The 27,643-nt window shown below is 38.6% G+C and overlaps 1 protein-coding gene across 3 annotated transcripts in view; it reads right to left on the bottom strand.

Annotated features, from left to right (window-relative positions):
* Positions 1–27,643, bottom strand: part of phkb (phosphorylase kinase, beta) — a 106,255-nt gene that overhangs the window by 45,572 nt on the left and 33,040 nt on the right. For all 3 annotated transcript variants that reach the window (XM_063881303.1, XM_063881302.1, XM_063881304.1), the window contains 7 exons: positions 27,277–27,340; positions 22,912–23,007; positions 20,299–20,496; positions 15,648–15,705; positions 14,297–14,374; positions 11,733–11,891; positions 11,291–11,385 (listed from right to left, as the gene is read on the bottom strand). In XM_063881303.1, coding sequence (XP_063737373.1) covers positions 11,291–11,385; positions 11,733–11,891; positions 14,297–14,374; positions 15,648–15,705; positions 20,299–20,496; positions 22,912–23,007; positions 27,277–27,340 — 748 coding nt within the window. The remainder of the gene's footprint in view (positions 1–11,290; positions 11,386–11,732; positions 11,892–14,296; positions 14,375–15,647; positions 15,706–20,298; positions 20,497–22,911; positions 23,008–27,276; positions 27,341–27,643) is intronic.

Below are 27,643 nucleotides of genomic sequence, written 5' to 3'. Positions count from 1 at the left end.
CATGTCAAGAGATAACACATAAAAAGTGCATGAGATTGTCTGATGGAGGTCCATTTCCTCGCAGGTCAGGAGCCATCTATCCGGGGCTTTCTCTGTCACAGGCCGTTGGGCCCAACATTTCCTGTGCACCATAGGGCCATTTGGCAAACAGCGGGGTTTACTGCACTCTGGATCGTGGATGTGTGTGAGGGAAGCAAAGGATACAGAAAGAGAATTAGTTCATGTTGGCTTGATTGTGGGATTTTGTTTGAAGGATTTTTGGAGGAAGTATTTGCTTGCATACTTGTGACCAAATTATCACAATGTCCATCTGTACAAAGCTGTCCTCCCTTTGACCTCCAAGTTATCTTTTGAATCTCCAGTCACAATCAAATGTATTGGATTATAAAGGGGCCCTATTATGCTTATTTTCTGGTTCATATTCGTAATTTGTGGCTTTACTGTGATATGTCTCCATGCTTTAATGTTCAAAAAGCTCTTTAGTTTTCTCATACTGCCTGTGCTGCAGCACCTCTTTTCACCCTCTGTCTGAAACCAGAGACCAGTGTGCTCTCATTGGTTAGCTGGCCAGCTCTGTTTGGTCAACCGCTTAGAGATGTCTGGCCTCTTAGCCAATCCCATATAATGTGTTGGAGTGCTAGCCAATATAAGTGTGAGTGTTACATATTGATGTCATTATGGTACTGAAGTAACCAAATGATTTCGCTCGAACAAAAGCGTTGGCCATTGAAGCACAGTGGCCAAATAGTGGTACTATACTTCTGTTCTAGTCCCTGAAGTCATTAGGCCCAAAAATACTTTTTTCCCATTGACTTACATTTGTGTATAATTTTTAGGGCTAAATAAAAAGTTTGAATTTATTTGAGTCATTATGGTCTGAAAGTTGTAAAATGCCCACTTATATTTCCATTACATTCATTTGACTGAGCCGTGAGTGAGAGATAGGGGGCGGGCTTAACTAAAACTAAAGTGGGGTACTATACAAAATATGTACTTCTACAGTCGCTCCATTTGGGGCATCATGCACTAGTGAGCAACTCTCATAGGAATGTAAGGGGCCCTGCCTTCAACGCTCGCATACATTTTGGGACAACAACAAAAAGCATAATAGGGTCTCTTTAACAGGGCTGTCCCAATGAATTCCCCACACAGCCCCTGAAAAGGCTTCTGCAGTAACACCTCTATGTAGACAGGGAGATGATGACGACACATTTGTCAATCATTCACATGGAAAAACAAGCTCTACAGCCAAATCACTCTTCTCACTCTAAATGTACACCTGCCTGTACATACCACTCAATAAACCCATTAACTCTGGGGAAAATGGTCTGGAAAACATTGTTCACTGCAGGAGGAGAGACCCTCTCACACGCTGCTGCACTCACACGATAACCATCAAGATTATGAACATGTTCAGACAATGTTGCTAAAGAACTAAAACTAAGGCATATTTTGTGCTTCTTTTTGCTATACATCTACTATCTACCAACACTTTGTCTTTAGTGAGTTAGTTTTTGTGTTCCATTTTTGCTGCTCTTCATACAGTATCTGATCATAAATCGATGGGAGGTTCCTCTGCAAAAGATGAATTAGCTTTTTCATGTTTTTGGTTTATTTGGTGTTCATTTGTTAGTAGACCAGGGTGATGAGCATAAAGTGCCTAAGACTGCAGCCTAAAGCTCTGTGAGTGTTTGATCTAGAATTTCAATTTGGTGTTCTGTGTGTGAGTGTATATTCTGTACTACCATATTGTACATTGATTAGATTGAATGCTTAAGATTGAGTGTAGATGTTACGATGACACACCTTTTAGGGCATGAAGCTAGATTTTGTTTCACAACAAGCACACACATGCTTGAATATATGGTCATATTTCTAATCAAGAAGAGAAGGTTTCAACCACTAAAATAGTCAGACTTGGAATTTTCTCCGTCTTGGGCCGCTACAAACCAACTAGTCAAGCATACAGGCCTGCTTGAATATAGCTTGAATCGACAAGTTAAGTGATCACAAGTGTTTTTCTATACATGTGTGGGGAATCAAACGTTACGCAAATGAATACCTCTATTTGCCAGTAATCTACTTTCAACATTTCTAGACAATATATATATTCTCTCGTTACAACAAGCCCGTCAGGTGTGTAGGTACTATGTCTTGACTGTTTTTGAACTGACTCAAATTGATCTGGTCTTGGACATATATCTTTGACTCAATTTATCTTAACCACATCCCTTGTAAAAGTGACAACAATAAAAAGAGAGCTTATTAATATTTGAACTTAAACTTAGAATTTAAATGAAAAAAAAAACGTTTGTCCACCAATTGGAGTGTCAGAAGTTTGATCCCCATTCAACATGTTGAAGAGTTTGTTGGCAAGATACGGAACTCCAAATTGCTCCTGAAGCCGTAGGCATGGCCACTAGTTGAGGGGTGCTTTGAAAATCCTTTTGGATCGATTGACAGTGACTAAAAAAAACCCCACCTGTCTTTGAATTCCAATTTTAAACCAGTGGGAAGCTGAAGAATTCCATTGGGACAGCCAGCTATGTTAAAATACTGTACACTATGAAATTGGTTCATATCCCTCTTTCTTCCTCACAACGCCTGTACTGTATTTTCCAGCCCTACAACCTCTTTCACAATTATAGCCTGCAGTGTTTTTTCTCTTTTCTACCTCCTTTTCTTCCACCTCTAGGAAGGAATGTTTGTTCAGCAAAATGGAGGTCCTCTCCCAACCACCACCTTATCTATGATTGATGACCAACAACTCCCGAGTGTGGAATACAATTGAACTTTTCCATTAACCTTGATCTAACATAGTGCAGGACATGCAAATAAAAGAGAATTGTGATGGAAGCCAAACGCTCCTACATAGTTTACATTGCTTCATTTGTGATATTCTTGAATGTGCTTTAGTGCTTGAAAGTGGGTGTGTGTGGATTGTTGAGTTCACAAAAATATCTGAGCTAAATTCAAATAGACAGATGGAGAAAAAAAACAGGAAACACACTGAGAGAACGTGACACTGAGAGCACGCCAGTATAGAGTAAGTAGATTAAGGGTATACCATCTAAAGTGAGTGTGTGACACCAGACACCAGCAACACAACAGACTAATTCATGCCATTCATGATTTCTCAGATCCCCCTGTTGCTACGCCCGCTGGGTATTATTGCCTGTTTGTCAGCTGGATGTCACACCAAGTTCCCTAGGGTGCATTTGATCTGACTCGCCCTCACAGCCATGGCAGTGCGGTGTCTCTCATAAAGACCCAACACAGTCGACTCATGCACTCTGGCAGTGACTAAAGATCATGCAAAGCTAACCCTTATCCACAGGGTCGAGCTTAAAAAAGGATTCATTCGCCACCGTTACTAGAGCACAGAAAAGCCAAGAGCAATGTAGCGATTAACTTTTGCTGATTTTTCACAGTTTCTAACTTTACATACATATTTAAAATGTGTAGCCTTATTTCATCGCTTTATATTCCATTTAAAAGGCTTGAAGTGCATATCAGTAGTAAAAGCATCCTGTACATAATGCTCCATGATGCATTAAGTTGCATTTTAACCCCATTCACAAAATAAATGACAACTGCCCATCCATGATGTTCTGGTGGTTTGAGGCCACATTTCCTTTCCACTGAGATGCAAAGATGATCTAAATGTAATGTATGGTGCCTTATCTACAATATAGGGATATGTGCTGTATAATCAATTTAAAATATATAATGGTTGCGTAAAATTGATGCAGTGTAGTGCACATACTTAATGCATACTCCTCGAGCACATGCGATACTGTAGAGTGTTTTCAGGTCAGCTTCAACACATTGGGGTGCTTCTACTGCAGGGAAGTGTATGTTTTGCGAAATGGCAAAGATTATGAAGGGATGGAATAAATATGATATGTGAAAGAAAAAAAACGCGTAGTAAATAAGTAAATAACACTGTAATCAAATATTTTATGAAGAAATGTAAGTTGGTTAATTGTATTTTAAAAACATCTGTTTTGGTAACTCAAACTCAATGCAATGGTTTCTACAGATACCCTGAGAAGCAAGCGGGGGAAAAAAGAAAGAAATCTGAACGCATGGGAACACCATTTCAATCCCGCCTTGACTGCTACTGCAGTCAGAATGCCGCTGTGTCATTGGGCAATAAACTTCACCCCAAATTGCTCCTGTGGGTATTGTCCACAGTATTGATGTATAACATGTCTTTATGTATTAAAATGTAATGTAAAGCTCTTTGAGCACTTGATCTCTTAAATAATGTTTCTTACTTGCCTTATTGCCTTACAGGGCTTCTACTGTATATTGTAGATGTCACATACTGCAGTTTGACATTTTCTGAACATTTGATCTGTTGAAATCGAGTGTTTTAGATATGTTCTACTCCAAATGACTCAAATCTCATGCATTTATTATGTAGTACATGTATTTACTGTTTTTGTTTTAGGAAAGGCAGCTCCTTTGAAACACATTTATCTATACTGAATGATGACTGTGGCTTAGTGGATTAGTGCACTCATCTTCAGATCAGGGGGGCAACAGTTCAATCCCACCTTGACACTCACCGCAGTCAGCATGTCGTTGTGTCCTTGGGTAAAACAATAAACCCTGGATTGCGGCTCTGGCTCTTGTCCACAGTATAGAGTGTAAGTAAGTCGCTTGAGTAAAAGCGTCTAATAAGTAAGATGTAATGTGCAGAGCTGACGTCAATTATCCTTAAATAATCTTATATAAGATAACATGTGGAGCCAAACTGTAACAATACTGCAGGCTATTCGTAGGCTTAATTTGCAGAGCATCTTATTGTCTCCAGCTGTGGAATAAATTGATGCCAGGATCATAACATTTAGAAGGAACAGAATTATGAATAATATACATGCACACAAACACAGTTATGAAACTACAACCATAGAAAAACAAACCCGTCTCATATGCGCAGGGAGACAAGGGTAGTGATATGTAAAGATGGCATTCACACTCATAACACATTATTGTTTTTTTTGCAAATGTCATGCATGCACAGAGGAAGAAAGGGGAGCGTACAAATCAAGCCCTAACTGAATGTGAAAGCCCAGCATTCCTGTGTGCCTTTCCTGCCTGCAGACCATACACTGGACATCAATGATGCAGAGGCAACAAGACAGCTTCTGCAACACACCACATCTCTAGCCTCAAACACACACAGCAGACTCAAAACTGTGGATATATCCCCTTGGCTTCTTTTCTACTCACCTCTCTTTCATTTTTTACTTCTTTGCTGACACATAGTATAAGCTAAGTGTCCAGCTGAGAGAGAAAAGGTGTGATTGAATGATATAAAAGTGGAACTATAGACTCATCAATCAAAAAACAAGGAGAAAAAAAAAGAGATTAGAGTGGATATAGATTTCAAACAAGCTACACTATATAAGAACCCTTGAAATAAGGAAGACATCAGGATGCTAGAAAGGTGACAAATGTGTTGAAATGAGCAGAAAAATACCAACGTGTTATTGCTTAGGGAATTGATTTCACATCAACATTGAAATGAATGTAAATCTGAATGGGATTCTTGAAACAGTTGTTACTGGTCATTGTGGAAACAAGTACTTAAAGCTAAAGAAACATTACCCTAACTCTAACCAGAACCCGGTAATTAAGCTTAGTTTGTTCATAAAACACCTAATTATGAGATTTCAAATATAAATGAAACAAGATTCATCATCTTGCACATCATTTCCTGCTACTTTATTCTCAAAACAAGTTCAGTCAGAATTATTGGCTAGGTACAAGATGGATGGTATAAGAGGAGTTTTTGCAGTGGAAAGATGATATAAAGCTATGAGGGGGAAAAAAGACGTAGGTGAGAGAAGCAACCGAGGATAGCAGCAATAAAGAATTAATTTAGCAGTTCCTGTGGCCGTTTGACCCTGCGAGGCACTGAGATAAGCACTAGCCCCATGAATACAGAACAACATTTGATTTCTCCTGGCTGAGGGCAGTAAACACCCACAAACTGAAAGTCTGTTAATTTACTGCCTTCACGTCTCCAAGGGAAATAAAATAAACTCCACATTAGTTTCCAGGTGGTACTGCTTGAAAACTCTCTTTGGCAACGGTGACTTCTCAGATTTACTGAATTGTAAAGACAGAAAAGAAAAAATCCCCTGCAACACCTGTTTGAAACGATGCCTTTCAAATCAACGTACAGAGTAAATCACTGCAATCACATCAAGTGATTTCCTTATCAAGGTGTTTGTATCACATACACAGCACATACTACAAATGCTTTTTATTCTGTATGGTTAATGATGAAGTTCTTTTTTCTGTAAAACATACATTCAAAATCTCTCACCAGCAGGCAGCTGTTTTAAGCAAAAAAGCTCTAAAAAACATCGAACAGCAAATAGACAGTTAGTAAAATGCCGTTAAACATGTTCGGCAGTTAGCAGCTAAAGAGCCAGACATTTCCCTGTTCCCAGTTGGTCCAGGACTATCATGACCAATAAAGCCCTGGAAGAGTCCATTGAGACCAATATCAGGTGTGTCATTTAGCATGGGTTAGTTTGGATTGGATACGTGATAAGGCAATTTATTGATGATGCCAAAAAACTCTCTGTCTGAGGTTTTCTTTTGGGGTTTCTGCAGTTACTCCAGTTTTTCCAAAGTCATTCATTTCTGCTTTTATCATCCAGTTAAAACCCAAGTTCTATCCTCTCCCTGTTTTGGTTACACTATGTTTGACACATTTCCTTTGTGCCATATATTTTGAACATTCATTTTCTAGGGAGATCGTACCCAGTAGACATAATTGCATTGTTAAAAAAGGCTTTTAGTTTAAATCCAAACAACAATGGTGTCATTATCTTCAGTCATAACAATCTGCAATCAACATCTACTTCATTTTAAGCAACAAAGCAATGTTGGTGTGCAGGAAATCATGACAAGGGTCTACATTTTGTACGACTGGGTATTTCGATGTCCTTTATAAGCCTTTTTGCACTCAGAGGTTCATGCACCAAGGATCCTGTAGTGCTCTTGTGAGATACATGACACCAGCTCAATGATTGCGCCAAAGGCATAAACCGAACGAGTGTGCTTCCATTCGGTTATCATAAGACTGCAGACCAGGTGCAGTAGCCTATACTTTGATGCTGATTTAGTTGGACAAATTTGTCCTCTCTTTCCAATCTTTACACTCTGTTCACTGATTAAACTGAGCGCACCCAGATTGCATTAAAACTTTTGTATCAAGTTGTCAGTTATTCCATAACCTCATTAACAAGTTGTGCAGACCCTAAATTACATTTCAAATGGCCTTGAAAAGACAGTGCCTCATCACTGTGACAGGGAATAAACAGGCTTAAATTTTTGTTCAGAAATAAAGTAAAACCATGCATTTGCATTTTTTGGACCGCATGGGGCTGGAACCATTAAACTAAATGTGATAGGCTTTTTTGTTAATGGGCTTCACGCAGAGCAGTACCTGCTACAGTCAGAGGCGAGCGCACAACAGCTGTCACGCTGCCTACAAATCCAGTTTCAACAGATTGTTATGGAGATAAAAGTAATTTTCACAAAATATGCAGCCTACCTGAGGGGAGAGAAGCTTTGCAAATGCATTTGAATTCATGAAGTCAATGCTGGCAGCACAAAGGAGCTGCATGCATTTATCCTGTTTTACTGCGGAGAAGAATCACACCACATCTTCTAACACAAGTATGATGATGCTGATATACAGACCTTCTATATAAACATTTAAATTTGTTCTCTGTTTGAACCCAATTACAGACAATTCATAATCCAGAAGGAAATGATTATATTTGAAAAATACCTAATCTGATTGTCAGCCCTTGAGTAGCCTGATGATTGCCAACCATGGTTACACCCCCGGGGATGTTCCTGCAAATGCATTTCTATGATAAAAGATTGAAGTAGCTCATTCAATTTGATCCTATAAAGAAGAACATGTTATTGAAAATATTTTTAATTTATTGAGTCCATTAAAACATTTGGACAACGCTTTTTTGTGACTAAGACTTCTGGAGAACTAGTAAGAACAGTACAGAGATGGATTAAAAAATAGATGGATATCTGAAATAGGTAATAGTAATGCAAAGTCTGATTAAATATTTAGCCCAAAGAATGGAAAAAAAGTTCCCCTACCTAAATAAGGTGGTTAAAATAGGAATGGATACTACCACTTGTCCAACTTCCAAGTGGTAGTAGTACGAGCAAAACCACTCGACAGACCGAAATGTTGACAGTTCAATTGAATAAAGAGGAATACTGTACCATCCGCTATTGTTTCTAACCTGCCTATTGGAAAGATAAAGTCTTTATAGCAAATTAATGAGTATACATATAAATTAATCCGACAGGGCTGAAGCACTAAATATGACCACTGATTTAAACCATGATAACTAAATGACAAGACTCTTTTAATAAACATGAACAATGCATAGTTGGTGGGTTTGGCAATTGACATGTTTACTGGTGCAACAGACTCACTATTTGAGGGCTGCAGGAGGATATGGAAATGAAAACATTTTCTTGTAAGTCTGGATATTTAAAACCCCTAAGGACATGAAAATTATCTTTACACATAACTTAAATGTCAAAACACTCAAGTGCAATGAAGTCAAAGTTTGAGCCACTTACAGAGTTGGCAATCCCTGTATAAAAGAACAATAGCATGCCATAGAGAGTTAAATCATGACATTTGAACCTCTTAGAGGCAAATGTTCATCTCTCTTTTTCTATCTTCTGCAACGTGTTCGTACTAGCTTACATGGTTTTATTTCTGTCTTTTTTTGTTTGTTGATCTCTGCTTTTGTGCTTCCTGCTGATCTTTCTCGCTAAAACCTATTTGATTCAGTCTGGCATTCTTAGTACCTCTCCGGACCTATCTTCCCTTGTGCGCATCGTTCTCACACCATTGTATCAGCCGAGCTTCAAAGACAAAATCCAACCAACAGGAGCACAAAGGGACTTATCAATCCTCACTGTACAGCCAAGAAAATGAACATCAGGCCATTGTGTGCATGTCTCTACCATTCATCTGAGATCCTCAGATATGGATTAAAACCAATACATTATTTGGGTCATGATGGATGAATTGTAATTAGTTAACATGAATAGCACAACAACATAGTAACAGGACTGGGACAATTTTGTGGGCAGACAGTAAAGGAGTAAGGGTGGGCTTACATTGGTGCATTAAGGGGTTAGGGCACAGTTAGCATTGCAAAAGCTCATTTGACCAAAAGCAATGAGATTTTTCCACTGGCTTTTGAAATATTGCAGAAAATATAAATCTTTGGCCAACACATGTTCATGATATTCACCCGTTTTGTTCAGCAGGATAATCTTCACATAGTACCAGCATTTATATGATTTTTTAATCATAAATGCAACCTCGAGAAGTAAAAAGCTACAGTGAGGCTATAAACAGACTACACATCATGTCACCACCGCTGAGCTAAAGGTCATATTAATGACATTTAGAAGCTTTGGACATTCATATTTATGGTGTAGAACAAAATGTGAAAATCTCTCTAGCTTGTGTATATCACAGACCTTATTTGAGCCACTTAATAAAAATGACTTGAGACGAGGGAACCTTGAAGTGATAAAATGCTAACTAATTTCTGGGTTTAAGGACTCTTTCTTGCCCCACTCTATACTAATATGCCATAGTTGCTGTAGCTTCACAATAGCAATTGAGAACCTTCCCCATTAAATATGTACAAATTGGGGACAAGACATTGAACCCCAAATTGCTCCCAATGGGCACCTTGAGCATTGATGTATGACTGTGTGTGTGAATGGGTGAAGGAGAGGCAAATTGTCAAGTGGCTCGTCCGATTAGGTGGAAAGACATTTCATAAAGTGAAGTCCATTTAATCTTCTTTTGCAGGAACACTTCTAGCAAAGTCATCTCCACCAATATGCCATAACAACAGCTCTATCACAGTGACAGAAAGGCAGAACAATGAATGCATGTACTTCCAGTAGTCTCCTATTCAGTAATGAGAAAAACAAAACAGAAAATACCTTGATATACTTGTTGTCAGCAGCTGCTGAAAGTAACTAATAAAATAACTTGTAATCTAACTTAGTTACTATTCAAATCAAGTAATCAGTAATCAGATTACTTTTTCAAGGTAACTGTGGCAACACTGCTCATATATAAGTGAGGCTTAAAGTCAAAGATCATGGGTAAAGCTAAAAGAGAACAATTTAAAGAGGATATATTATGATCATTTCAAGGTTCATATTTGTGTTTAGTGCCTCTACTGTGGCACGTCTCCATGCTTCAATGTTCAAAAAGCCCTTTATTTTTCTCATACTGCCTGAGCTGCAGCACCTCTTTTCGCCCTCTGTCTGAAACCAGAGCCCAGTCTGCTCTGATTGGTTAGCTGGCCGGATCTGTTGTGATTGGCCAACCGCTTAGACATGTGTCGGAAAGGTAGCCTATAGAAGCGCGAGTAAACAAAGGAGTCATGTGGAGGCGTTTCAGGCAGGGGGAAAGAGTTTGGGAGAAAAATTCCCTCTGGAGGGAACACAGGGATTTTTGCCACAAAAGCTGTAGAACACACTACAGCAAAGGGAAAATGCCAAAAAGCATGATAGGGCCCCTTCAACAATTTAACAATGTAACTTCAAAACTGTTTGATATTTGAGTGAATGTGGATTTTGTTGGATTTCCTTGCCTTTGTGATGTTTGTTGGCTACTAGACCGACAAATATGTGTTTTATATGATCAATGGAAAGAGAGTCTTTGTAAAGTTCTCGGCTACCCTTGAGGCTCAGTGTGTTCTGAATATGAAAAAAATCAATTCCATTTTTGTAAATGCTTGCAAAGTATTTAAATCATACGAGATGTAAAGATTCCAAGCTCTACAATTGTGAACAGATAACTCATATATACTTCAACGTTGTCTTCCTTAGACTTTGCACATATCAAACATAAAACTTTAGTTTTTTCCCATGATGAGTGGGCCTTGCTCCACCGCATCTACAGCAAAAAACACTTAGAGCTACTTGATTTCTAAACCTACTTTTTTTCATAGTGTATGTCTGGATTACTTCAGGCCAAAAGCACTGAACTTCTTTCACAAGTCATCTCAACAACAGTTTAACAAGGTGCACTACAATCCAAAGTTGGACTGAGAATGATGTCTGTAGTACATATGAGAATTCAAGCTTCAAAGTTCATGATAACTTTTGAAATAAGTGTTTAAGAAGTGCTCAGAAGATAGCAAAAGCAAAGACAGTCAATGGTAGTGGAATTGCTCACCTGATTGGAGTATCGCATGCTGACATTGCGCTGGTCTTGGCGGGGAACGTAGCGATGGATTGGATCAATATCTTTGGGGCTGATCAGCTCATCCACTGGAATTTGAGAATACACCCCCCCACACAGACACACACACACACACACACACACACACACACACACACACACACACACACACACACACACACACACAAACAAACATCAAACTTCGTCCTTGGATTAATATCAGTGAGGAATTAAGCCATATTTACTCAATGACAATTTCAAATGTTTTTCTTCCAACACATTAAATGGCATAATACATCTAACTAAATGTGAGCTCATAGGCATTCCACTTTTGTACTATTGATGAAGCTCAGACTGATATTGGAATGAACACAATGAATGTGTGGGTGAATAGCATCATACCAAGGTACACTAACAGACACACAAAGAGGCATACCCAGAAGCATGGCGATGTTGTACAGTGCCTGACCACAGAGGAAGATCATCCCATCACGACCGGAGTTGCTAGGGAAACGCTTCTGGCTCCCATGTTTGCTCTGTTCCGCCTCCACAAAGTCAGCCGGAACGTAGTAGTATTTGGGGATCACAGCATGGCCTGGAAAAACAGAGTGACGGGGGCGGTGAGCACAGTGTGTGTGTGTGTGTGTGTGTGTGTGTGTGTGTGTGTGTGTGTGTGTGTGTGTGTGTGTGTGTGTGTGTGTGTGTGTGTGTGTGTGTGTGTGTGTGTGTGTGTGATTTAAATCAACTAATGAATCTGGATGGATTAAGATCCTTGGCAGTATAAAATGTCATTAAAGTTATCCCCACCTTTACCATCTTCAAAATTAAAATGATGTTTACATTAGTGGATCACTAACTATAATCCTGTGATAAAGTATGTATCATTTTTAAATAGCTGCTGTGCGTACAAATTAACTTTGGTTGTTGCCACTTTAAATATATTTGATGCTCATACTTTTATGCTTTTATGTAAGTTCAATTTTAAATGCCAGACTTTTACTTTACTAACAGCTATTTTTACACTGTTCTTATTACTTTTACTTACTACTAGTAACATCTCTATTTCTTCTGTCTAATTATTTCTTTTCAGGTGATTTATAAACCTTTTTTACTCAAAGGGAACATCCTTATGTTTTGATAGTTAAATTGTTAAAATGATGCAACTGATCTTGCTAAAATACAAATATTACCTCTTAAATTTATATTGAAACTCAAGTGTGCCGTAAAAGCAAAGAGGGTCATTCATTTTTATCTACTTTATATTTGAAGAAAATAAAAAACACAAAGAAAGGATCAGTAAATATTCTGAACTGAAAGTGCATTTTCACAGATCTTCCCTAGCAGGTACAGTATGTAACGGACCCAAGCTGCTAAACTACTGCAGTGGAACACAGTACTGTAGTTCCTGATTGCTACGAGGCTGAATTGTGTGCCAATTCAGTCTAGATTCAAAGTCACATTCATTCAAGTCAGTAGAAGGAGCACGGCAGTTTGAGATCCCAGCTTGTATGGTGGAAGAAGCTTTCGCCTACATTGCAGAGAGAAAGGTTTCACATTCTGGATAACACAACTGAAAGTATTATGGGTAGAAGGCTGGTGAGTGATTATAGGGTATGGTATGTTAACACTATCTTTTTCAACATTTTGTCAGGGAAAAAAATACTTAAAATCGTTGCCATTGCAGAGTACAAACTAAATGCCTTGTAATGCGGCTAGTATACAAAGAAAAAAAAAGATATATATGCTAACCTTAGAAAATGCTTTAAGAGATCCAAGTCCTCAAAGTCCATAACTATTTATTTGGCACGAAAGACAATCTTTAACCCTGACCCTAACTTGTAGCAATCACTGCAAAACAGAGTCAGTGCCCTCTTCACATTGCTAGCAGAACAAAACACTACAAACACTATGATAGCCTCAGTATTCTTTAGTGGATCCAGTGCCTCAGACTCTTAGGTCATTTAATTGGTGCTTACCACAAACCATAAAGTGGCTGACGGAAAGGTGTAACCCAAAACGCACTTAAAGTACACTGCTAGCATTGCAATAAATACAAAAAAAACTGTGCCATCCTCATATTAAAACATATTTTCATGGCCTCAGAGTCATAAGCCATTTAATTAACGCTTGACACAAAATATTATAATTTGGGGAATGTCATATTAGTTCTGCAAGCATTTGCTCATAGACTAACATATTGGAGCCATTAAATGTCAGACTTGATTTTGGCCTTAAAAGTCAGCTAGATTTTGGTACAAATAATAGGGATACAAAAATTGTGAGACATTTTAACTCACTTGAAGGAGAAATACTGTACCCTTCTATGCATGTGTTTATGTATCAGCAAAACAATAAGAGACCGTGACATCTGGGAGGTCAGACGAACCCGCAGCATAACACACAATAGCTGCTTCTGACACGAGCCAATACACGTGTGGGTTAAGACTTTTCATGGGCATTAATGGTGAAAACAAAAAAAAAAAGTACCCTTCTATTAAAATCCCACCAATTAACTACAAGACTTGTGTTAATCCATACATGACCGGTACAAAGGCACTGTGGAGATGCCTGGAGTAACTTAAGCCAGTTCTGTCTCACATCATTATCCTTTCTACACTCCAATTATCCCTGTTCCATTATGAACAGACCAATAGGAACGCAAAGCTCTTGACATCCCTATAATTTGACTGCCTCTGCTCAGAGCACTGGGTGCAGGTGGATATAGAAGACAGGCTCTTTTCTTGTGAAGAAAGGCTGAGAGTTCACTTGAATGAAATGCAGCTGTGAGCTTTGGTCACAGCATGTGGTGAATGAATATTGATGACGTTGATTTCATAAGAGAAAGTTTTTCATTGCTAGAGGGAGAGGGAGCAAAGGCAGAATCTCCACATCTAACCATATTGATATGCCAAATTCAATAAAGTTATACTTGTCTGTGTCTTTGTGCATATGTAATTCCCCTCCATATGTGTATGTGTCTGTATTCATGTGATTGCTTACCCTCAAAAGACTGGAAGACGATGGGTGCAAGGAGTTCCTGGTACTCTTTGACTTGAGCTTGATTTCCTCGGAACACCCCTGCAACACACACACACACACACACACACACACACACACACACACACACACACACACACACACACACACACACACACACACACACACACACACACACACACACACACACACACACACACACACACACACACACACACACACACACACACACACACACACACACACACACACACACACAATGTATGGATTTGTTTAAGCTTTAAAGAGACAATTCCAGTTCATTTGAAATAATTAATACATTTGTCTGCTTTTATTCCAATTTAATGGAAATACATGGTACTTGGCTTGCGTTGCTCAGTGAGCCAATAAAGTTAATTGAAGAAAACTCAACAGCGATGTGCCTTTCCAAAAAATGCTGACCAGTTTATTCCAGAAGATACCTCGTTGTGAGCACAGAATAGACTGCCTTAGGAGCAGTTTCATTAAGGAACTTTTTTCATTCTACCAAACTACACCTGCAAGTGTATCACTTGGTAGAATAGGGATTACATCTAGACACTGGTTTTACTCAGTGGAATAAATAGTTCCTTCACAAAAGGTTCTATCAAATTTAGATTTATACGTACAAACAACAAGAACACATTTGCATTCTTGATATAGGGGTCCCTTGAAAAGCACTATCATGTTCTTTAAGTTAACCCCACAATATCAGAGTAGACATAATCTTTATGCTGACCTTTGAGCTCAAGATAATACCCAACCAGCTGTTCTAGCTAACTTTATTGGTCATGTAATTTCAGATACAATAATAAGGTTTAAATGTCAGAGATGTTCAAGGCCAAACAATTAGTGATTCTTTTTAGCTTCTTGTTTTGACATCGCTCTACTTCAAGTTTTAAGTTTTGAATTGTTGGTACACAAGATTAGAGATAGAGTCCTGCTTTTTCAAGCGTTGTTTATTTCATTTTTGGCTCAGTTTGAAAGTCATTTTGTGGTTTATGAGTTGTTAAAAGATGGTTCCATTACGTTGAACAGTTTGTTTGAGATGGTGCAACCGGCCTTAAATCAGATTTTTAGTTTGTCCTACAAAGGTTAGTGGCGTAGAAACCGACATGATGGTGATTTAATAATGCTTCGGAGAAAATATACTCCTTACATCAACCGACTGTTCTCTGTTCGCACACACATTTCAAACAGCAGTGTTTCTTAGTCCTCTAAAACCTGGCAAACACCAAAATGCAATCTCCCATCAAATGCTTCAAGACCGTCTTCTATCTTCTCAATGACCCACTCGGGGCATCATGACGGTAGCTTTGGGTAGAACAAGGCTTACCGTCAATCATCATGTAGATAAAAAATATGGGAAACTCGCACTCGATCCCATCAAAGAGCTGCAGAGAGACAGAAAAAAGGGGAGAGAAAAGGGGAATTATTGCTTTTCCATTTCAGAAAGAGGAGCCACGCACAGGGACTTTAAAGTAACAGATGGCTGAACTTCAAGACACAGAATATGGAAAAGAATGGTACGGAGAAATAGGTATAGAAAACATGACATTGTGAAGGAAAACTGACAGAATACAAAGAGAACAACACAATGCTTCTTTGAAAGGTCATTCTTTGCAATGCAACCGTGTGCTGCTTGTTTTGAGGACATTTCAAGGTTTGAGAAGTAGAAAGTTTGACACAGTGACAAATACATGAAGTATACTAAGAGAAACATTGGATCAGTGCAGTATTTGATGTCCATATGACATCTGGCTTACATACATGGTTTGTTTATAAAAGGCTAGAAGATACAATCATCAACCTCAGAGATGAAACGGTTGAAATTGGAATAAGGTGCACTGAACTTTGAGACGACCACCGTCAACACCATCATCTAAGGGTCTGTGTCCATATAGCACCCAATTCTGCGGCAGTATCTTTTTCAATTATTTTCAATGGCGAGAGAGGGCATAGCATTGCATGCGGTTGCCTCAAGAAAAAGGGGAAATCCCAATGAGAAACATCCCAGTGTTTCTCTGATGTCAAACTTGAATTTTAAAAGGCCAGAGGTCTGAACTGCCAAAATAATTCTGTTTTATTTTTGTTGCCACTGAACCTCCGGCAAATGTAATTACACTACAGGAAACCTACAGTAATTCCAACACTTTGTTTCATAAAGACAAAAAGTGGTCCTTGAATCCTTTAAACAGTGTTTTTATCCCTTGGTCTGAACTAAAGAATATTGGCTACAGGTATTGTTACAAAATATTGATTTCCCTTAACCAATGGGCGTTCAATTGGGTTGATGACTGTGGGCATATGATTTACATGTTAAAACAGATTTTTTTTTGGCCCTTGTATAGAAGAAGTTCATTTATTATTTTTCCCCACAAATGCATTCAATTAAACCTCCCCCCACTTTACATGATTGACTGACTGATCGATATGTGTGAATGACAGATGATGTACCAGTGACTGTGAGTGTCTGGTTGTTTTCAGTCGACAGAACATTGAGAAATCAAAGCCAGCATATGGCAGCAGCTGGAGGGAATTTTCCGGAGCAAACACTTGAACTGACATAAACACCATAATTTCTTGGATTATTCTCAGAATCTTACTCAGACAGAAATCCTATTACAGATCACATGTTATGTTTGTGTTTGTGTTGCGTGCCACACCAACACAAACCTTCATTTGGTTACAAGTCACACGCAGAGCAAGACAGTCAAGTGAATCACAGCCTTATTAATTCCAATAATTCAATCCCAGCTTGTTTATATTCGCCTAAAGAAGATCAGACGAGAGAGGCTCTATAAAGGGTTCACACACATTTTATGGACAAAATCTAAACTTTTCAATTATTTTCAAGGACAAACTATTTGTTCCTAAGCTTTTAATATTGTAAGAGGTACAGTCAATGTATTTTTATTATACTGTATGTATAAATATCTTTACAAGCAGTCAGTCAGGCACTGGATTTCAAGCATGAAGCTGATTGTACTATCAATGTATTCTAAATTACTTTTATTTAAAAATGTTTGAGATGTTTGAAATCTATGCAGCAGCATAATCTTTTATGGCTCTCTTGTGAGCCATACATTGGTCATTTGAGAGCCCTGAAATGTTAAATGTTCTTTAAAGCATTTTAGCTAGCTGGCAAACTTACAGGGGGAGACATGACGTGGGAGAAACTTTTGTAATAATAGACAACTGTTGTCACACTGGACATATATATGTTACACCTGTGGAAAGAACTGTTGCTGTTATGTTGAATGTGGAAGATTAACTATTGAAGATCCCTATCAAACTATTCAATTTCTCACATATAAAATCCTCTCTGTATTAAGAAAAGGACTTGTATCTGCGTCACCAAGTTGAAACAACACAAACAAGTCAGCTCCATCATTGCTGAATGTGTGTGTGTGTGTGTGTGTGTGTGTGTGTGTGTGTGTGTGTGTGTGTGTGTGTGTGTGTGTGTGTGTGTGTGTGTGTGTGTGTGTGTGTGTGTGTGTGTGTGTGTGTGTGTGTGTGTGTGTGTGTGTACTCGTACATTAAAGCCCATTTGATTGTGAATGCCACTATTCGTGATTATCTTTCCCCCTCATCTTTCACAAAGATTATCCCTCTGGTGGAAGATAAAACAGATGACATCCTAATGCAATGACAAATGGCCGATAAAGCTGGCACACAGAAATATATGTGGGAGCTGCACTCACTTTCACCACGCAGATAAGGATGGTGTATTCAGGCTCAAAATGTGCTTCTTTAAACATGTAATGTATGCACTCTGTGATTATGCAGGTATAACTGGCTTCAAACTGTGCATTTCGGCAGAGATGAGAAGCAATTAGAAGCTATCAGCGGTGAGAGAGGGATGAAAAAGGAGGCGCATAAAGAGATAAAGAAACGGGAGGGTTTTTCTAGAAGGAGGGCGGCAGTCACCCAGTGAGGCCTGTGCTTTTTGGCCCGTTGAGGCTGTAAACAGGCAGTGATCCCTGGTGTTTTGCGCCTGAGCAGCTCGACTGATTGGTAAAACTGTCTATCACACAGGCTGCTGCTCTCTGTCAATGGTAAACAGACAAGGAGCACAGACGTCTGCCCTGCTGTGAATTCTCTTCTAAAGACAACAACTTCACTTCATGTCTTCTGCAGGGAAACCTGGTCCACTTGTGACTTCTTCTTCCCTAGACAGTCACTCAGAATTTCATTACTAAGTGTTTAGGATCGTCCCTCAGAGAACATTTTACTTATTCTGATGTACAGTGTTGGTAAAGTTGGTACACCGTAATAAAGTAGATATCAAAAGACTTTTCAAGGACTTTCCAAGCCACATTCCCTCAAATTCAAGGACCGAACACTGCATGGACACACGGATAAAAGTCAATTATGTCACACTAGGTGGCCCTTGTGTCACTTTCAATGACTTATGTTGATTTTTCTCTCTCTAGGCTCTATGATTGACAAGTGATTCATTCCTAATATTTAAGAAATCAGCAATTTGTTTCAATATTCATTAGTGGAAAATGCTAATGTTGTGCTTTATTTACTGTGCGGTTTTATGGTACCAACTGGCACTGTTTCCTCTTAACTGGATTCTTATTACTTTCTGTATTTATGTGGCAACCAATATATTACTGTTGCTAGATGGATGGCAAATGGCAGCAGCAGGGATCAGGACTTTAAGTTATGAAACCTAACTGGCATCGTCTTTCGCAATAAATCTGCCTGCCTCCGGGTAGAACTGTCGGCAGGATAGAGCCTGAAGGAGCAGAAGTATTTGAAACTGCCTGCTAATTCTGAGCCTTAAAGTCTTTGTATCGTATTAGCTGCAGGATTAAAGGAAGCTAATTTCAAAGTATTCTAAGTGGTTAAGAGGCGGTTCCCCGCTGATGTGCCCCGTGACACTTCTAGCATCAAATGCATTGTCTATTAGCCACAAAATATTCAAAAGAAAACTTATTTTGTAAAAGGGTTATTGTTTTCAACATTACAACCCTTCAGAGGCCTGCATGGCAATCAGACAAATCCAGATGAAGTACATTAGGAATATGGCACTACCTGCCACAAGGATTCAAACCACAGCTGCATGTTATTTTATGTTTAAAGCTATCTAAGTTGTAAACAAAAACTGAGAAAAAACAAAGTCATTGTCACAGACATGTTCACAAAAGTGTTGCCTATTTACATTTTTTTTTACATAAACCCAAGTCCAAAATTCAAGTACATGAACATTGTTTTTCTTTCTTTTCTGACTTTTTGGTTCTAACAAAAAAAGCATATGTATGGACATTTTTGAGAACCTTGCTGTCAGGTGGTCTCAACCACATGTGATATCAAGGTGCGAATGACCCTGCACTCAGCAGAAGCGATGAGACCTCCTATGTGCCTCTCAGCGCTCATTAATTCTGGGAGGTTAGTTCAGCAGCTAAGGCATTGATTTATTTATCATTAAGAGTACTGTCTCTGATTTACCCACTGTAGTCACACTGAGCAAGTGTCATTCGCAAACATATATACTAAATGCATGAGCACACTCTGTGACAGGGGGGCTCTCACGCACAAATGCATTAAGATTGGAGGTGAAATACCTATCCAGACACCCATTTCAGGCATATTGTCCACAGATGTATTATTTATTTTAACTGCTGTGCAAATGAAACTCAGCTCTATGTCTTGCTTTAATTAAAAGGATGGGACCTTTTATCTGTGTCTGTTTTGTATGATAAAATTCGGCTTATTTTGCAATTGCTTTTATTTAAAGCAAGATACACATTTTGAGTAATTTAGTTGCAATGTAGAAAATAATAAATTAATCAAATTTAGCACAGATTAATAAAAAGAGTATATACATATATATATATATATATATATATATATGTATATTATTTTAGAAGATATATATATATATATATATATATATATATCTTCTCTTTTATTATATATATATATATATATATATATATATATATATTATTTTAGATGTGTCCCTCAGCACCAACCTTCATTTCAGCAGGTTTGTAGAAACGGCGTTCCTTGTCCTCGTTAGCGGTGCGGTAGCCATCCCGGAGGAAACGCTTGAAGCCGTACTTGCCACGCAGCTTGCGGACAATCTTGTCCAGTGTCTGGCTGTAGAGGGCGTCATCATCTACTGCAAAGGCAGGATAACTGATGGTTGGAAGCAAGGCTGCGTCTGTGTTCTACCGGGGAAAAACACAACAGTCACTTAAACAGGTAATCACCAAAACCGTCAATTTTGGTAAAGCTGTCTGGGTCTTAAGCGTTTTGTAGCATTGACTTCCAACGATACTCACATACTAACGACACCTTTATGCGTCAATATAGTGATTTCACAATATATTGATATGGTGGCAATAATTTGATCACATCCTCCTTTGCATTGCGCCCAATTTATTATAGCTACTTTTAAAATATACACGCGTACACGTGGACTTGGCGTTAAGTTTTACTACTAGGATTATTAGTATCCATTAACTAAATTATGAATTAAAATGAAACCCTATGCTAAGTCATGGGTGAAGACTGGGTGTTAATAAGATTAAGCACACATCTAAAAGGGTCACCGACAAAAGTGTAGATTTCTTTAACCTGCTAAGGAGGGAAAAGTACTGTTTTCTGTTTTATATCATAAAATATTCATGACTAACAAAACAAATATTTAAAGTCATCATCTTGAAAACTGGATTGGATTTGTTTCACTTATTTCTGATATTCATAGCTATAACAGCTATGAATATTAAAGTTTTTCATTGGACGGCAGAGCTTCCTAAAGTTTAATACTTATTTTCCATATTCAGCTTGGACTGTCTACAAATGGAATAACTGCATACATGATTACTTAAGCTTTAAAAAGTTTGTCTGACAGCTAAAGGACTAGAATTTGTTAGTTGATTATTAAATGCAGATGTAATGTTTTCTATTGTAACCTTTTTACTTTCCACACAACAGCCCTTACTCTTCGACTTCTTCCATCCAGCCTTCAACTCGAATTTACATGGTAACTTCCTAGGCAGCTGCGGCTGAAATAAGATAACAGCTAGCAGAACACTTTCAGTAAAGATATTGAATGTGTCTTACATTGGGTATTGAATTCCGATCTTTAGCCGCAGTGTAAGAGAAACTGATATTTTATTGATAATTTGCTTGGCTTGACATTATCCCTGTTGGTCTCTCGCTCCTGACTGCACGGGATCCTTCTGCTCCCTTAACGCTAATCTCGCACAACTATAATGCCACTCTCGCCGTTTAATTACACAAATTTTACTCGATAGCTGACTACAGCTCTTCTGCTTGATACACTCTACACCGAGAGAGAGATGTGATCATTTAAGCGTCTGCAAGCTTTGGAGTGGAGAAAAGGGAATGGTTTTGCTACTGCTTTTTCCTCTACCTACCACTTATTTCTTTCACTCTTCTTTTCCTTTTACCTCCCTCTAGGTCTGCAACAACCTCTCACTTTCCACATCTCTTGTCAAGGCTGCACAGCACATTTATAGGCAGTGTAGTGACTGCACCTCGAGGGAAGTTTTGACTTGAAATATTGACGTGAGTGGGTTGTTTGTTCGATGTGTACAATTAACCTTTTCTGTTTTATGCATATGCGTGGCAGGCATCTATTTCTGTCTTTGACTAGTGGGTGTTTTGTACACAGCTGCTCGACAGAGACCTCAAAAAGGTAAAAAAGAGGCAGCAGGATGCATCAACGTATGCACATCTGGACATACACAAGATAAACTCACTAGTTCGGAGTACAAATTGAATTTACTTACTTTATTTATATTGAACTGTTAAAAAAAAAAGTGCTTTACAAATCACCTCCCCCCCAAAAAATCTGAAAAAATACCAACACCCCCCTCCTTTCCAGGTAAAACATAGACTAACATGTAACTTTGTGATTAAAACAAACAATAATACCAATGTATTTCACAGACAAAGGAATGAATTAAACAAGAATAAAATAATAGAAACATAATAAACAGAATACATCCAATTCAATAATGGCCAAATTAAAAGGTTGGTCTTGAGCTGTCTGCAAAATGTCAACGATATTTTATATTACCTCAAGGTATGATTAAAAGGCCATTACCATATGACCTGAGGGTATTAGAGGGCTCCAAAGTTCAAATCAAATCTTGTAAAGAGCCAGGACAAAGACCACGGAGAGATACCGCAGGTCCTTCCTTCCTGCAGCGGTCAGACTGTACAGTATAACCATCATAGCCCCAGGTAGACCCCCGCACATATAGCAACACTGAATATAACACCCCCTTGTTGTGTTAATAACTGTGCAATACTTACCTGGCTGCTATACCTCAGAACGGTTTCTGAGGTCTATTTTTGTGTATTTTGTAAATTGTGTAATTGGTGTATATATGTGTGTATTTTGGGTGTAATATTAAGCTGTCTTTGGCTTTTTCTGCTGTACAAATGAAAATGTCCCCTCTGTGGGACGAATAAAGGTACTCTGATTATGATTCCGACTCTGAATAAGACCATAAAAATCATTTGTATAATATCTTATGCTTTATATCTATGTTTTTCAGTTGTTTGTATTGGGGATTCAGTTGTTGCATAAGAGAAATGGATGGACTCACATGTGAGCGGGACTCTCGGGGCAGGAGGGAACACAGTGTTTGCCTGTTCCTGTTGTGGGCGTCCAGATCCACAAATATCACCGACCATGAACAGCCCTGCAAAACACATCAGCAGAAAGCTTGAACTATTCACCTGTGACAGGTGCACAACAAAAGCACAAAATATTATGTTTGGTACAGTATGTAAGCACACACACAAATCAACCTCGAAAAAGTCCTAGAACTTTAAAAGATTTGACAACCGAAATGGCTGAAGCCCCCTCCATCACACCTCCGCACCTCAAAAACGCACTCTTTTGCTGTATGGATACTTTTGCGTTGCAAATGTTTTTCAAGTACAGTGTGGGAGTGCTTGTACAACAGCCAGTCGACAGTCATCTTATCACTTCGAAATATACAAAAAATGAAGTGCTGCTACTACAATGGGGTCTGTCTGCAGTGCACTTTAACAGCTCTGAGAGCGGAAGCACCAGTTTTTGCTTTTACTTTCTAGGGGAAAGTGATCAAGCTTCTAAAAAGCTGGTCCAGTCCACTTCATCCATCCATCAGCAGCGCTTGCAAAAAAACAACCCAGTCACTCCTGCTACCTGCTAAGCAGTTTCCAATGTAAGTCAAATGCATTATGTATGATTAGTGCCCGAGTCGACTTTTCTCCTGCAAAAAACACACATCCAGCCAAGGCTTTTAGTCAAATCAGCAGGCTTTCACACCGCAATTTGCATAGTGCAGTGGATTGCTGGCCGTCAACGTGCTGTACTGCAGGCAGCTTTGTGACACGCAGGGAAATGGCTCTCCTCAGGGAAAGTATTCCGGTGTTATAGCAGCAGAGTATGAGTGGTTTTACCTTGGATGTTTCCATCCATAAGCTGACATTTTCTTTAACATACAAACATCCACATGTATGTAAAACATTTCAGTAATTTGAACTAGAAAACAAAACATGGAAATCGTTTATTTGTTCTTTATACTTTTCTTAGCTACTTTTTGCATTAAAAACCACATGAAACATAAGTTTATAAATATGAACCTAGGCCATATCGTTATGCTCAAAACGTGAAGAAAACAAATGTATAACTAATAAAAAACAGATGTAAATTGAATAACTACAATATAATAAATCAATAATGGTCAAATTGTACTTAAAAATGAAGGAATTGATCATCTAAAAAACATACCTTAATATAAAACCCTGTTTAAATCAGTATAATCAGTGCTTTGATAACTAACTGCTTTTGACATACATTTTTTATTGTATTATATGTTTTCATTTGTATCCATTTTTGTTTAGTTTTTTCATTTTATTGCAAAATTCAGTTTTGTTAAAAAGAAAAATACATTAAAGAGTATTTTCTTTAATGTATCATTAATATACCATTACTACAAATCTTAACTGATTGATTGAAAATGCTTGAAAAAAAAGCATTAGTCTTAAGATTTGCAGTGCATTCTGGGTATTGGGTGTAACTGTCAGGGTTGGGGAAACAGGACCCAAGTGCAGTAAAACCAACGGGAGGCAGGTATGGGTCCAAACCAAAGGCAAGCTTTATTGAAATGAAAGCTGTACTTTCAACCAAAAAATAACCACACCAACACTAACCAGGGGATACAGGGACACTGGGAACAGGAGCAGACAGACAGACGGGCAGGCAGGAACAGGCAGGTAACATTTACAACATCAGGGAAGAAATGACGACGACCGAACCAGAGACAAAAGGGGAACCAAGACTAAATACACAAGGCTAATCAGAAGGTCACACACAGCTGGAGAGGGGAGGAGAAACACAGGGGCAACAGGTGAACACAATGACACAATCAGGGGAAGGAGGGAAACTAAAGACAGGGAGTGAAACTTAACCTGACACAAGAAGGGAAAACCTTTCAAAATAAAACACACAACACAAAGACATGACAGACACGAAACTAGGATCGTGACAGTAACTCTCGGTATTACTTTATATGGGTGCTTATATAGGAATCAAAATGTGCTCTAGCAATGATTGAAGAGTATCATTTAATGATTAATATTGACATGGTGAGATTGGAAAATTCTGACAAACAGCCTTTATTAATAATGGCCCAACAACTGGCAATATAAAACAAAAAGAAATTGTATTTTAAAGAATGCATTTTTCTTCTGTGTCCCTACTTCTACTCGCCACCTCACTTACCCCTTTCAGCTACTCTGAGCAGGTAGCGCCCGTCCCTCTGTAATGAAAGTGCGGCTGTATAATACAAGTTAATTACAGGCCACCATAATCTATGCCATAAAGCCCTCAATGTCACTGCCATTATTATGGGTTGCTAATAAATGTTGACAGGATGTAGATTATATAATACCTCTTTCAAAGACCATAATGTACATCAGTTTGACATCGCTTTCTGTGCATTAATGTGACCAAATTAAAATTGATAGATTTATGTCAGCATGGGGTAGACTGTTCGGAACACACAGGAAAGAAAGGATTGAGTGTGTGCTCCACTAGATCCCTGCTCTTCACTGGGTGTGAATTAGGTGACAATCCGGAGATAGGAAGTGGAACGTGTTAGGGTTTCTCCGGCCATTTGTACACAGCTCTTTGAATGTAATCGCTGGCTTTAAAAGTGAAATAATTCCATTTATTGGGATGCGTTTTATCTACTGTTTTTTTCGCGGAAGAGCTGCAATCCTACCAAAAATGTATTTTAGGCTTGCCCACCACATTGTCTCTGACCCCAACCATGTCCGGAACAGGGGATATGAATTGTTACCATCAAATCTGAGATAACATTAAATTAAAGTTAGACTGAGGAACTCACCTTCCTGTAGTTTGTTATATAGGTTTGTGTGCATGTAAATGGTCTGCAAAGGCTAAAATCCCAAAGTTCTCCAGAGGGAGTTCCCCCCCCCCCCCCCCCCCCCCCCTTCCTGGAACGCCTCTATTGGACTACATGTTTACTTTGATAACATAGTGAAATATATGTAACACCTTGGAAATCACTATGTAAGACTTTGGCTTCTATGTCTTACTCTTCAACTAATTCTATATAGGTTAAAGAACGGATATTCTGACTACTGTACATCTCAAAGCAGCTAACCAATCATAGCAGACTGGGCTCTGGTTTCAGACATATAATGAAAATAGGTTACGCAGCCGAGGCAGTATGAGAAAAAAAAAGACCTTTTTGAACATTAAAGTAGACATGTCACAGTAGAGGCACAAAACACAGCTTTAGCATTGTACTGTAGGTCCTTGTTTCTTGTCTGAATATGTTCTAAATGTTCCAAATGAGCTGCTCTGATGCAAGAGAAGTTGTTATTGTATACTATCGACTCATAAGGGATCATGAAAAAAATAACGTCACCAAACTGAGTGCATTCTGTCCATTCATGCAGCACAAAGGCTACATTGGACACACACCCGCAAGAGTCCACAGCCAGTGTAAAATATCTGAGTTTTTAACGCGTTGTATGTTCCGGTTAAAGGGGTTGTGGGAGTTACACTTGTGAGGATGAGAGTCAGCTGGGAAATCAAGATTAATAAAGATCATTAACAGGTGACGGGCTGGCTTGTAGCACTTCCATTCCCACAGGAGGACAGGAGACTGGCCCCACACAGCATGGGTCATAAAGCAGCTACCTCTATGAATTGATTCTTTCAACAAGCAGAGCTTGATGACAAAATCCATTTGCAGGCACAGTTAAACCATTATTTTGCAGTGGATCAGGAGAGAAAAAAAAACAGGGACTTTATTTTACACTCTACTGACAGCCATTTATGTTGATCAGATAAATACTCAACGCAAGTTGCGTAAGGCCAGAGAAGCTGGAAAAAAGCCAAGTAGAGAAAAACAAGAAGAAAAGAAAATAGAAAAGCAGACTTTTGTATGTGCCCGGCTTCATTTTCCAATCCATTAGCCGATGTAATGGATGTCCCTGTTTTTCCTTTCTACCACACAAGCAAGAAAACAAGATATCTACTAATGGACATTTTGAGGGAGATTCGGAGAAAGACCGGGGACAAACATCAACTGTGGCCATTGATCAAAGTCTGCTGAGCCCAACACAAACATTCTAAATGAATCTCCGGATGGTCAAGCACCCACTTTAGGAAATAGCCTATCATTGATGACAACAGCACTAATTATGCTAATGATATGTACTTGTTAAATATGCAGTGGGTTTTCATGAATTCAGCTGCTGACGCAGGTTGCAAGCATCAATCATATCCCTCTGATGTATGGAGCTATAATGGGCCTCTGCAGATATGAATCAGAAAAAGGATGTACATCTATAATGTGATCTTGGGCCATGTGACACGATAAGACAGACGCATCTAGACAAGTCTCTTGGGACTAGTATGAGGAGTTGGTGAATTATTCAAATACCTGGTTTCCGAACAAGTTGAACCCATTGATGGCCTCCAGAGCAGCTTTAGCAAGGCCCACAGAGCTGCAAAGAAAAAGAAAGATTGAGGATGACATTAGACATTTTTCAAATAACCACCAATTTTCCAACGTCTGCACAAAGTATATTACATCACGTTTCATTTAGCTTACACTTTATCCAAAGCAATAAGTAAAACCATTCTAAGTGCTACATTTTCATTACATTTTATGGCCAAAAACTATGCATGATTAGTGAAAATTATGGGATTTGAAAGCAGGTTAATTTAAACAAAAATTAAGGATTTAAAAATTCCTCTTCACTCAAGCTGTGATGTCATCCACTAACTCTTAGATTTCCAATACACAT

Source organism: Eleginops maclovinus, chromosome 4 (genome assembly GCF_036324505.1).
Source record: "Eleginops maclovinus isolate JMC-PN-2008 ecotype Puerto Natales chromosome 4, JC_Emac_rtc_rv5, whole genome shotgun sequence".
NCBI classification, from domain to species: Eukaryota; Metazoa; Chordata; class Actinopteri; order Perciformes; family Eleginopidae; genus Eleginops; species Eleginops maclovinus.
The sequence above is the reverse complement of the archived record's forward strand: the minus strand, read 5'-3'. Positions and strand labels throughout refer to the sequence as shown.